At 45.0% G+C, this 13,147-nt stretch overlaps 1 protein-coding gene across 11 annotated transcripts in view; it reads right to left on the reverse strand.

The window, feature by feature from the left end:
* Positions 1 to 13,147, reverse strand: part of FAM219A (family with sequence similarity 219 member A) — a 49,949-nt gene that overhangs the window by 5,493 nt on the left and 31,309 nt on the right. For 7 of the 11 annotated variants that reach the window (XM_037491421.2, XM_037491417.2, XM_037491419.2 and 4 more), the window contains one exon: positions 1,880 to 1,979. In XM_037491421.2, coding sequence (XP_037347318.1) covers positions 1,880 to 1,979 — 100 coding nt within the window. The remainder of the gene's footprint in view (positions 1 to 1,879; positions 1,980 to 13,147) is intronic. The other 4 variants (XM_037491424.2, XM_037491423.2, XM_037491422.2 and 1 more) reach the window with 1 other exon arrangement.

Here is a 13,147-nt window from a genome sequence, read left to right on the forward strand (position 1 = left end):
AAATAACCACAAGCTTCAGAAAGGAAGGATGGGCAGGGCATTTCTTAGTTACCATGACTGGACTGTCCCCTGACCTTCATGACTCTGAGTCTCTAATATCCCAATATCTGACCTCATTTTTTTTAATGAAAGTAACAATGCATTTTAAAATTATACAAGTTTAAGGTGTGTATCATTGAGTCTTACCCTATTTCTTTGCCACTGTTCATTTGACTCTTCAAACTTTTTCTAGCCTCTTTCCCACAAGAGGCAGGTGTCATTACCACTCCAAGCCTCTAGGGGGTGCGACTTGCCTTAAAGTTCTTGGTGCAACTGAGACAAGGTTGTGAATTTTCAAGATCTTGGGTGATAATGCAATAGGGAGGAAAAACTGTTATTTTTAAAAGCATGCTGGAATTGTTTGAAATAGTGAAAAAATGCAAACAATAAACTGGCAAAACAAATTATGGACTACTATGCAACCATTTAAAAAGAATGAAGTCATTCTGTATGTACTGATATCGGAAGGACCGCCACGATATTAAATGGAAAATAACAAACAAGTTCCTTAAAATGTACAGTGTGATATCACTTAATGTCAACATACAGTATGAAGCTAGAGAAAACGGAAACAAAATATGGGAATAATTACATCTAGGGAGGAGAATGTGATAGGGGAAAGTAAAGAATTCACACGTGTCAAAATATGTGTATTATTAAAGAGTAATAAATAAAACTGACTGCAATTTAAGTCTGATGTCCTAGGAAGGTGAACAAATTCCATGGAGAGAACTGCCCTGTGGTTTAGGAAAGCAGCATGAGGGGCTCCTGGGGTATCTTTGAAAGGAGAGAAGCAAGTGGGGTGGGGGAAGCTTCCTGCATGCACTGTGTTGTAATTTCTTTTCATGAAACCAAAGTTTAACACAGCAGGCTTGGGTGAGCGAAGCTTTGGTCCCCGAGGGGAGAGGGGTGATGCTTGGTGTAGGGTGAAGTGAAAAGAGCAGATGCAGGACTATGAGTGATTTTTGGGATCCAAGACTTCAGAGGAGAAAGCTGCAGCATAAACTGTGTTCGGAGTGGATGTGAGCTAAACCCCTAAGGGAAAGGTGACCCCAGAAAGGAGTGGGAGAGGGGCCTCCCTGGTGGCTCAAGGGGTTAAGCACCGCACTATGAAGCAATCTGCAGCCTCTGCAGCATGAGTTCGATCCTCCTGGCCAGGGAGCTACCCACATGGTGCACAGACCTCTCTGTCTCACCCGCTGCTCCCCTCAGCAGTGTACTTCGGTCAATCTGCCTGTTCTGTTCCCCGCTCTGTCTCTGGTGAATTTTTTCACCCTCCCCGCATCTCTGGCCTGTACCCCAGCTCTTGAATGTATAAATAAATAAATCTTTAAAAAAAAAAAAAAAAGAAAGGAGGGGGAGATATTTGGGTTTACTAAGAAACTAACGGGACGCGCCCCCAAACAGGAGTCAACCAGGCCCTGAGATCTGAGATGGACGAAGGAAAGAAAGGGAAGAAGGGGCCAGCTTCTGGGCTCTGTGAACCTCATCCCTTTCCACCTCTCTGACATAGCAGCTGACATCCACTGGTCCAGTGTTTGATGGGACTTCCCACCTTCTTGCTGGGGGTTCATGTGTTTATCCCTGCAGCTATCCCCTGGAATGCCTGGAGCCTTCTTGACCTCAGAGAAGCCTCCTAGAGTTCTGGGTTCCTATAGAGAATTTTAACTTCCTTCTTGGTCTTGCAGGAGATAAGGTGCCTGGCGGTGCCAAAAACTTGGTGGCCTGAGTCTTGGTATCCTCTGACCTGAGTTGGTTTATTTGTGGCATCTCTTGGCAGACCCAGCCCGGGGTACCTTGTCTACTCCCCATATCTCCCTCACCCCCCAGACACACTCACCCAGCTTCACTTGGAGCGGGGATGGTTTGTAATTCATGGCTACTGACTCACCCTCCCGGGCGTCACAGTCTCCGTCTGAGATGGAGGCGGCGGCTGGATCCTGGGGGGATTAAAAGCAGAGAAATAGGAGTTGTTAGAAAGCAAACACAGGGGGCTGCTTTCAGGCCTGAATCTGGCTTTCTGAGTTTCTGGGGGCAGCAGGTAAGGAATTCAGGGAGGAAGGGGCAGATACTTCTACCATGGAAGGAAGACCCTGAGTTGAGTAAAAAAGTCAAGCATCTTGGCCCCACTTTCATCCACCAGAGAGTCTGGTTTCAAAGTTAGCTTCCTCCAGAAAGTCCACCATGATTCCTCAAATCCACAGGCTCTCCTCCAAGCTTCCAAATTGCCCTGATTCCCAGGGCCCTTCTTGTGTACTTGCTTGGAAAGGTCTTTCTAGGTTCCTGTGAGTGTAAGTCTGAATTAAGGTTGGCGTAGATGCTCCATGAGAGGCCTTCTCCTGGTGTTTGCTCTAGCACTGGACAGATCCCTTCACAGGACTCAGAGTATACTGACTGGCCATGTCAGGCTAGACTTGAAGGCTGTAGCCACTGAATCAAAATAAAATTTTTAATGAGGACTTCTCTGTTCCTCCCAGCAAGATGAGTCTGAGAGTGTCTACTGGGAGAATGTGAAAGGCTGGCTGGGTATGGTAGGTGAGAAAACAAATTCTGACAAATCAGCTGGTCATCAGTTAGTCCTGTGCAGCCCAGAGTGCAAAACAGGGGGCCCAATCCTCCAGATGAAAAGGGAGGTATGCATTCTGTATATTGTCCAGGGTCCACCCTCCTCTCTGATCTCCTCTCTTTGGGTTGGACACTGTGCTGACCAGAGTTTGAATCTAGCCTCTCTATTTCCTCCAAACACCTGACCTCTGCTACAGAAAACAGGGCCCTGGCCTGCTCTGCCTCTGTCATTTGGACAGGGTTGGAGACACTCATATTTCCCCTGAGGAGCAACCATTGATGTGGGTGCTGCCAACCCAGGTGTCTGCCTAGGACACAGAGTCCTAAGTGTGAGGTTTAAGGATTTCAGAGAGGATCAGTGCCTGTTCTGCCTCTGGGGACGCAGACAGATAGGCAAATGAAACATTTCAAGACTAGCCCCACCATGTCAAGCCCAGGGACCTCAGTGGCTGCTGGTGACCCAGCAAGGCAAGGATATATAACCTTACAGTGCCTTCTATTCCCTTTAGAATGAAGAAGTTGAGGATGAAAACATGCTTGTGACCCAGAGGAAAGTGAAAAGTCTGGAATGTTTGGGAGGGAAATCTTGGCCCTGTCTGTATTCCTTCAGGTCATGGAGAGTGCATCTCAGTCTGGGTGTATTGCCACAGTGGTCTCTGTGCTCCTGAGGACAGACTCAAGCCTCCTGTTTGCTCTGATCCCTGCCCCCTTAAAGATGGTTGAGGAGGAGGGAGCAGGAGGCTCGGCTCAGAAACGGTCAGTGCTACAGTACCTGCATCCCATGTCCGTTCTCCCACCTTGGAGAAGCAGACCTCTCATGGTCCTTCCATGTCTCTCTGTGGCCAAGCAGCCTCACAGAGTCACCTGAAGGGGAGATGGAGAACCACAGCTGGACTCCAACTTTCCCTTTTGGCCACAAGAAGGACTCACTCCCAAAGCAGCCTGAGGGAGGGCTTCCCAAAGGCTAAGCCCCGTGAACAAGTGTGTGGGACCCTAGTAGGAAAGCACCGACACATTTCCAACTTCCTCAGTCACGTTCCTTTACTTTTTCTGTAACATTTGTCACATGTCACATACACTAATCCACTAAGAGGTTTCCTCCCCTGGCTTTCTAGACACTCTGCTCCCTGGCTCATCTTGCCTCTTTGACACCTTTTCTGTCTTTTCCCACAGCCTTTTTCTCTTCTCCTGCCCTCAGCCCTCCTCTCCTCAGGGAATCCTAATGTCTCCAACAGTTTGGATTAACATTTTCACTCTAGTGACTTCTAAATCTACGGCTTTGCAATACCATATCACGTAACCTCCCACCTCGCCCATCCCAAGAGACTGAGGGATCACTATCCTTTCCCTGGAGCTGCCTTTAAAGACAGGAGCCTTCAGGCATTGGGGACTAATTTTTCTCTCCTCAGTGCAGATGAGTTAATCGGCACTCCCTCCCAGGGTGGAGCTACAGGGCAGCTGTGGTAACACTGGAGGGAGACTGCAGGAAGGACAGGGAAGCTGTTGAGCAACTCGGGTCACCGAGACCCACATGTGGTCCCCGAGGCTACTGCGTAGAGCCTGGTGACATTTGGTCCCCGAGGCTACTGCGTAGATCCTGGTGACATTTGATCCCTGAGTGAAATTGCCAAGCCCTTTGGATCACAAGCCAGGGCTCCCTAGGCTGGGAGGTCCCACGCAAAGCCCACCATTCAACTTCTCCTTTGTCACTTAAATTCTGTCTTAGAGGCAAGAGCAAAGATCTCTGGCACTATGCCTGAAAACTCAAGCCCTTACTGTGGCCTTCCTGTATGTCTTCCCTGAGAAACGCAGCTAATGCACCATGACCATCACATGGAAATATAATCAGGGAGATTAAATGTGAAATCATCACGAATATAAGTATCAGAGAGGAATCCAGGCAGAAGGAAGCATCTGGCTCCAAGAAATCAGGGAGAATAAAAATTGCCCCCACGGACATCTGACAGGAGTTAGCTAGATCCGGGAACTAGAGTGGGGATTAGCAAGATTATTAATAAACACTCAGCAGAGACAAACATTGAAATGCATCTCTAAGACCAACTCATGTTTCTGCAAACCTTCAAACAAACTCTCCAAAGACTGCAGAGATGATTAACAGCCCAGTCTCACTGTATCTGAGACAGGCTGTCTAGGCTAATGGTTAGCACGCAGCCAGTCTTACTAGAGGAAGACAAACGGGAAGCGCGCCAGAGGAATCCCGAGAGTTAGCTTGGCTCAGTGATTTTCATTAAACTGTGTTACTGAACTCTGTATTCTTTTGGGGGGTGGGGGATGGTGAGTGTGAGAGAGGAGCAATAAGAGGAGTCAGGCTTCCTTCCACCAGAGGAGATCTACTTTCATTTCATTTGCTCATCAGTCTTTCTGGGAGATTTTGGTTGCAGAAAGGGTTTTGTTGCTTAAAAAAGAAAAGATTAAAATCCATTGATATAGAATATTACTCAGCAATCAAAAAAGATAAACTCATGCAGTTTGCAGCAACATGGATGGAGCTAGAAGGGATCATGCTCAGCGAAATAAGCCAGAAAGAAAAAGAAAAATACTGGATGGTCTCACTCATAGCAGGAATTTAGAAAACTAAATAAGGGACCAGGAAAAAGACTAATTTTAATAAAGTAAAAATCAAAATCAACAAGCAACTATAAACCAGAGACACATGGGGTAGGGGAGAGGAAGGAATAGGATCAAAATAAGGTGGGAGGGCCTCCCCGGTGGCGCAGCGGTTGAGCGCTGGGTTGCGAAGCTGCCCGCGGCCTCTGCAGCGCTGGTTCGATCCCCAGCTGCTCCCCGGCCACCGGAGGAGGGTCCCACATGGCGCGCAGACCTCTCCTGCCGCCCGCTGCTCCCCTCAGCAGTGTACTTCGGTCCTTCTGCCTGCTCTGCTCCCCGCTCTGGCTCTGGTGAATTCTCTCACCCTCCCGCACTTCTGACTGTACCCAGTGCATGTATAAACAAAACAAACAAACAAACAAACAAATAAATAAATAAAAAACCATGCCTCTATAAAAAAATAAAATTAAAAAAAAAATACAAAATAAGGTGGGGTACAATTGTATGGGGAATATAACCAAGATGAAAATGCATACATTGCAAAAATGAAAAATGATGTAAGAATTATATAAAATAAAATATTTTTTAAAATCCACTGATATAATCTGGTCTTAAAAAATGTTTTATTATGGAATTTATTAAACTTACATAGAGACAATAGTATAGTGAGATCTTAGTTACCTATAACCAGCTTCAACAAATATCAATCCACTTTTTTTTTTTATAAATTCTGGTTCCTCAATGTACTAGATGTGTGGCCTGGGCTTCAGTTTCCCATCTGTAAAATGGGGCTAGTACATTACCTATGTCAAAGGTTCTTGTGAGGATAAAATGAGCTAATATATGAAAGTAATTAGGATAGTACTCAGTATAGTACATACTGAGCACTGTATCTGTGTCCCTAAAAAGTTGTTATTAGTATAGGTTTGGTGAGGCCCACACAATCATGCACAGGTTGCCTTGGGAGTGATGGGCTCACAGCTGCAGTCCTGGTACCACATAGGCTGGAGCCTGGCTTACATGTGGCGATATCTGTGGAAAAACTGCTCCCTCAAGGGAGTCCCTGATTAAGGGGCATTCTGCCACCCCTCTCTCATCACTCCACTATGCTACATTTCCCTCACTTATTTAATAAAGATAGGCCTGGCGCTCATACAGATAAATAGAAAATAGGCCAATACTTAAAGAGTTCCCTGGAATGAGCAACAAAAATAACAAGAAAAAAGTAGAAAAGGGATGAGAGGAGAGGGTCAAAGGAAGGAGGAAAGACATTCATGTAATAAGTATGAAGGCTTAGAGGCATGAAACTATGGCAGTATATTCAAGAAATAGTATTTTGTCATCGTTGAAATCTAGAAGGTAGGCTGAAAAAGTGGCAGGAAATAAACTTGTAGGGTAAGGGAGGCGCAGATCATGGTGAAGATGGGCCTTGATTTTGTTCTTTCATTAGAAGATGATGAGGAGACAATGAAGTCTTAAATATCATTGGGGAACTAACATGACCAGATCTGAAGTGGAGAAGGACCCTCTGATTGTCATGTAGAAAATGAATGGAAGTGACAATAACTGGAATTAAGGATAATTAGGGAATGACTGCAACAGTGTCAGCAAGAGAACAGGGAGGGCCTCCCTGGTGGCGCAAGGGGTTAAGCACAGCACTATGAACCATGAGTTCAATCCCTGGCCAACCAGGGAGCTTCTCCCCTTAGCAGTGTATTTCAGACAATCTGCCTGTTCTGTTCCCTATTCTGGTGAACCCTCACACCCCCCACACCTCTGGCCTGTACCCCAGTTCTTGTATGCATAAATAATCTTTAAGGGGTAGGGGGTGACAGGGAGCTGAACTAAGCAGAAGCAGAGGAAAACCGGACAGAAAGGAAGATGTTAAACTAGACAGAATGGGCAGACTCCAGAGATAAGATGTAGGGGGCGGAGATCTGACAAAAAGACCTTAGCTTTTTGTCTGGATTAACTAGGGAAAGGGTACTAATTACCAAGACAGACAATGAAGAAGGTCAGGGAAAATCAGATGTATTCACTTTGGGACATGTAGAGTTTTGAAGTGTTTTTGGACACCTAAATGACATCACTAGTCAATGGGATTTGAGGTTTGGGAATCTCAGGAAAGTAATATGGGCTGATGGTGATAAAAGTCACAGAGGATAATGAGCAGAATTAAAAAGTACAAGAACCGGGCCTCCCTGGTGGTGCAAGGAGTTAAGATGCAACCTATGAAGTTATCCACAGCCTCTGTAGCACGAGTTCTATCTCCCTGGCCAGGGTGCACCCACATGGCACAGCAGACCTCTCCTGACTCTCCTGCTGCTCCCCTCAGCAGTGTATTTCAGTCAGTCTGCCTGTTCTGTTCCCCACTCTGTCTCTGGTGAATCCTCTCATCACACCTCCACCTCTGGCCTGTACCCCAGCTCTTGTATGCATAAATAAATAAATCTTTAAAAAAAAAAGAAAAAGAAAATATAAAAAGGACAAGAACCAAGGTGGAGCTTAGGGGATATCCATCCACCTTTAGGGAATGAGTAGGAGACTGGGTAGGAGCAGAAAGAGAAAATGTAGGAAAAAAAGTCTGGGAAGCCATTCAAGCAGTTTCGAGGTAGAAGAAATCAACCGTGTTAAATAAACATATAATAAAGACAATATTTAGAAGTAAAGATGTCATAGGTGGCCCCAACAATTACAGTTTTAGTTAAAGAGTAGGAACAGATTATAGGGGATTTAGGAGGCAACAGAAGATGAAGTAAAAAAGAGTGAAAACAGGCTATTCTTTCAAGGATCCTGACTGAGAAGGGAAGGAACGAGAATGGCTAACAGCAAGAGGGGACTTTGAAGCTAGAGAACACCTGGCCACAGTCCTAAAGTGAGGGGAAGAAAACTGGGTAGAAAACGAGAAGCTTGGGCCTCCCCGGTGGCACAGCAGTTGAGTGCTGGGTTGTGAAGCTGCCCGCAGCCTCTGCAGCGCTGATTCGATCCCCAGCCGCTGGGCGAGGGTCCCACATGGCACGCAGACTTCTCCTGCCACGCCTGCTGCTCCCCTCAGCAGTGTACTTTGTCACTCTGCCTGTTCTGCTCCCTCCTCTGGCTCTGGTGAATTCTCTCACCCTCCAGCGCTCTCACTGTACCCAGTGCTTGTATAAATAAATAAATAAATCTTAAAAAAAAAAAAGAAAGAAAACGAGAAGCTTGCTGGGGCATGGTTTCTGAGGAAGCAAGAGAAGATGGAACCAAAATGTTGGAAGAAGAAAGGGAAGTAAATGGGTCAGGGGATGAGGTGGGGGAATGCAGTTAACATGGAAGGAGCAAGGTGTGTGGAAAGTTAGGGGAGTTCATCCTAAAAAATCAAGTTAGGTAAAGAAAGTGGGTGAGTGTTAAGGGGTTGGAGGGAAGAGGGACACGGGGAGTGGGCCAGAAGTTTAAGGAGCACACACTGGCTGAATTCCCAGCTACAAGTCCTCATCTTTAACCCGCCCATGAATTCGTTGCCAGCATGAGGAACTCTCCGTGGTGCTGAACAATTCTGCCTTTGTCTTGTGGACTAAGCACGGATGATTCAGGGGCAGAGACATGATTCAATTTTAGCTTTCCCACAAGAAAGGTAACCTCTACCATCTCTAAGCACTAATTATCGGGAAGAGAGAAATTTAAATGGTTTTGGAATGAAGTATGAAGAAGCAAAGTGCTTGTACTAAGGTTATCTAACTTTTCTATGTCAAACACACATGAATCTTAGTTTTAGGAGAGAATTGGTGGAGGTAATTTCTGAGTTGTGAAATGCTGAAAGATTACCTCTGGAATAAAGCCATGTCTGAAACATGTTCAGTTCCTTTGTGTGAAGGCAGGAAACAGGACAGACCTAGAGCAGAAACAGGGCCAGGAAGATACTGCTGAGAAGGGAACAGAGAAGCAGGAAAGCCTGGAGCCCAGGTCATCCTCTGACAAGTAGACACAGCAAGATAGGGCACCAAAGATCACCTGTTTCTGTTGCAGTTTTTTCAGAGGTCAGCTCAGAAACTATCTGGGGCTGTGGACCCCTGTTCAGGGTTATGCCATGCCTTCAAAACATCTCTTGGCAGTGGACAGGGAACACATATTTAGATGTAGTATTTTAGAGAAATATCTAGAAAATAAATTCAATGCCCTTATGTCCAATGTCCATAGCTGGGCAGAGAACTAACCTCCTGCCCAAGAATATTCAATCACAATATAGGTATTGGTCAGACTCCTCTACTTCCCTGAAGATGGCTGTTCATTCCATCTCTAAGGCACTACTGGCTCTGATTCCCTAACTCAATATGAGCATCATTTGGTCACTGACAGCTTTTCATCTGGGCTATGACCTGCAGTCCTGAGTGTCATTTCCTGAGTCCAATTGTTGGGCAGCTCCAACTTCTATTCCCTATCTTCCCTTCTCCCAGAAAGTTGTTGTTGTTTTGTAGTGCTAGGCAATTGGTCAGGATTTCTATCCTCCTGAGACATATTAAGACCCTTAAGAGTCCCACCTAGAGGAAAAGATAAAGACCCCTCACAGGGAGGGTCTTTGGGGGAGATCTGCTGGATCAGGGAGACATAAGGGAGACCAGACAGTCTCTACAAGTGTTGTTGGTGGCTCTTACAAGGCTCTTACAAAGGGAAAGATCAGAAAAGCTGAGAAAAGTTTGATACCTGAATTTGGGAGAGGGGAAAAATCTCCTGCCTAGTTCAGGGAGGCCTCTCAAATTTTATTCAAATTCTCAATTGTATAGGTTTTTTTCTAAAAGAAGACTCAACTCAAATAAAGTCAACACACTGAGCGATCACACTCTCTAAGTGATCACAGTCTGGATGAAGTGATCATGGTAGAATGCAGGGAAAGAAAGCCTCTTTTCTTTATCCACACATTTCTGCAGAGCAAAAGTGGGCAGGCAAGAAGAAAGGATTATGATGCTAGGGGTAGAGCTTAAAGATTTTCTATCTCTGTAAATAGTTCCTACAATGGAATTATCACCAAAACAAGTTTTAGTATCTTTGATATGGTTGCCATTGGGAGAACTAAAATAGAGGACTGGGCAGCTAGCCTTAAGTCTAGTAACAACTGTAGTCATGGCAGGAAAGTTTGACAGATTTTTTTTTTCTATTATAAAGTAATACACGTAAAAATCTGAAAAACATCACTTTTAGTTCCACCACCTGGAGATAACCTCTGTTCATGTTGTAGTGTGCCTGAGTCTTGTGTGTGTACTGCAGTAACAACATTCTGAGGTTTCTCTTCTCTGGGAGCTGGTGCTGCTCCTGCCCTTAAGGTCACAGGGGTGGGCTGCCAGGTGGCAAGCTGGTTCTATGTGGCCTACCCCTGCTTGAACCAGGTGGAGTCGATCAGAGGCTCCCGTAGAATTGGGCAGAGGGTCTAAGAGGAAATGTAAAGCTCAAAGACTGTGGATTGGTAGCAGAGAAATTCACTGGGCAGGAGACAAGAATAAAGCTGATGTTCCAAAAGAAGCAAACACAAGGCACAAAGACAGTGCCCCCTAGTTGTCATGCTCTGGTTCTAGAGCTTGTCCTACAGTATGCCTGCCCTTAGATACTATGAGAAGCCCTAATGTCCTTGTGGTTGAGTTTCCTTTTCAGTTTAAATTAGCTTGAGTTGGAGTTTGTTACTGTAGTTAGGGGGTAGCAACTAAGGCATGTGTACTGAAAAAAAGAATACACTGTATAGTCTGTGTTTTAGAAAACTAATATTAGAACATAATTGACTCTCCACATGTTTATAGTTTTGGTAACCATCAGTTTAATGGCTGCTTAATATCCCTAGAGGAGGGGGTGGGGGCAATAGAAAATATCCATGGCAGGAAGGCACAATAACTTTTTAACTATTCAGTTATTTTGGAAATTCAGGTTGTTTGCAATTTTTCACTATTATAAATAATGCTACACTGAAATCTCAATATATTTGCATTTCCTAAATAGAATAAGTCAAAAAGCACAAGTGCTTCTAAGATTATTGATAAATATTGCCAAACTGCTTTCCTAAAGGATTGTTGTAACTTACAGTGCCTCCAGTCATGACTGAGAGCTATTGCTGGTTTTTAATATTTTATTTTTCACTGTGTGCCAGGGAGTTTCAGCTCATCGCAGCTATCCATCATCTTCCAAGAAGGCTCTGCTCCAGTCCTTAGTTACCTGGTTCCCTCTGGGCAATCTTCTTTCAAAGAATAGAATTTCCTCTGGGCATTACCTGCCAAATAAAATATTTCTGACTTGAGGCCAACAAAAGGAGGGAAGACTTTGTTACCCTGAAACCTGGAAAAGGTGCTAAATGGGGCACTAGTATGGCTCAGTAGCTGGCCACCATGCTTGGCCTGTGGCAGGAGGCAAAACTCACAGGGAAGGTCTCTTGCTTTCAAACTTGGGGTGGAAGAATTAACCAAAATGGCTCTGGAGTTACCCCAGCAGGAATGGCAGCTCCTACTCCTTTACATATTATTTAGTTTTTTAAAAAAAAAATAGCTACTTGGAAACAGGGAAAGGAAAAGATGGAAAAAGATATGAAGCAAATGGGATGGCAAAAACCTGGATTCATTTTTGAAATGGAAAGACAAGGGACCATGAGTTTTAAAAAAGATTAAAATTCTGCTATGCCTTCATCATGATGAGGACTACTTGTTCTAGACTGATAGTTTGCTACTTATTCCCATTTCAACTCACCTAAAACCCTGTGACCAAAAAGTCTTCATTTGGGAGACAGAACAAATACCTCAATTCAGGTGCACCCACAGTAGCAGTTGTGGCGTGGCTTGGGGGAAGCCTGTGCATAAAGGCCTAGGGGACAAGCCTCATGACCCGGGAAGTAGAAACCAGAGCCAGGAACTGGGAAAAAAACTGGTTGCTCCAAGAGGTTTGGATTGGCCTAGTCACTGACTTTCATGCTGAACCTTCTGCTCACCCTGAATCAGATGTCAAGGAGTGCCCTGTGTTACACTGGAGCAGCTAGAGACCTAAGTCTTAGTCTACAGTCTTGTGACCTACAAGGTTTTTGAGACCCGTATCTTGCCACCTCCCACCACAACTTCAACAGGGAATGACCATCTCACTTAATTAAAAATGGGCAAAGATATAATATCCTTTAAAGACAGATCGACAACCTTAAAATGGTAAGGTTTATGTATATTTTACCACAACAACAAAGTGAAGGAAAAAAAAGGTCGACTGTCAGGGCCTGAGATATAAGAAGACGGCGTGAGGGTGGGCAGTAGAGAGAAGGTGGTTTCTTCTTTTTCAGCCAGATTCAGCCAAGAGACTTGGGGGTAAGCCCTTAGCCCGTTCATAGAAAAGAGGAAATTATTCTAAAATCAGGGGAGCTGGAGGGCCTAGGGATTCTGGGCTGGGTTTCTGGGGGCCTTCTACTTAGGCAGAGTCCAGAGGAGGGGAAAGAGGGATCTAGATGTTCAGAACTAACAGAACTTAGGGGAGTTTGGTCCAGAAGATCTTTTGGTTTCCTGTCGGGATATATATTCCAGTTCCCCCAGGTAAGAAAGGAGGCAAGACACTGAGAAAAGATGCTGCCCAGGAATCAAGAGAAGGCATTTATTGGTTGGAGAGGCCATGAGCCTGACCCCTCAACCCTACACAAGGTAGGAAGCTGATGTTTGATTTGGGCTAGATTAACTTGTGGATCCTCATCTGGAAGTTGGCCCCAAAACTCACTTGAAGATTTCTGGTAAGCTTCAGTTATTCAACGAACTGAGCCTGGCCTGTACTGACTGTGAATCTTTTAGATCCCTTGATTTCCCAAGAAAGCAAAGTAATAGTCTGGTGGCCTATGGGATCCCTTCCCAGAGGTGCCATCTCTGATCCCTTTCGTTGGCTTTGGAAGAGTAAAGAGCTACTTGTCTGCAACTGACAAAGAATTTGAGGGCAAGTACCTCCTCTCTCGAGTATTTCCTGCCCCACCTTTCCTCGTTTTCAGTTTGTTCTAACTCTCTAA

This window comes from Talpa occidentalis, unplaced genomic scaffold, assembly GCF_014898055.3.
Source record: "Talpa occidentalis isolate TD23 unplaced genomic scaffold, MPIMG_talOcc4v2.1 talOcc4.7, whole genome shotgun sequence".
NCBI classification, from domain to species: Eukaryota; Metazoa; Chordata; class Mammalia; order Eulipotyphla; family Talpidae; genus Talpa; species Talpa occidentalis.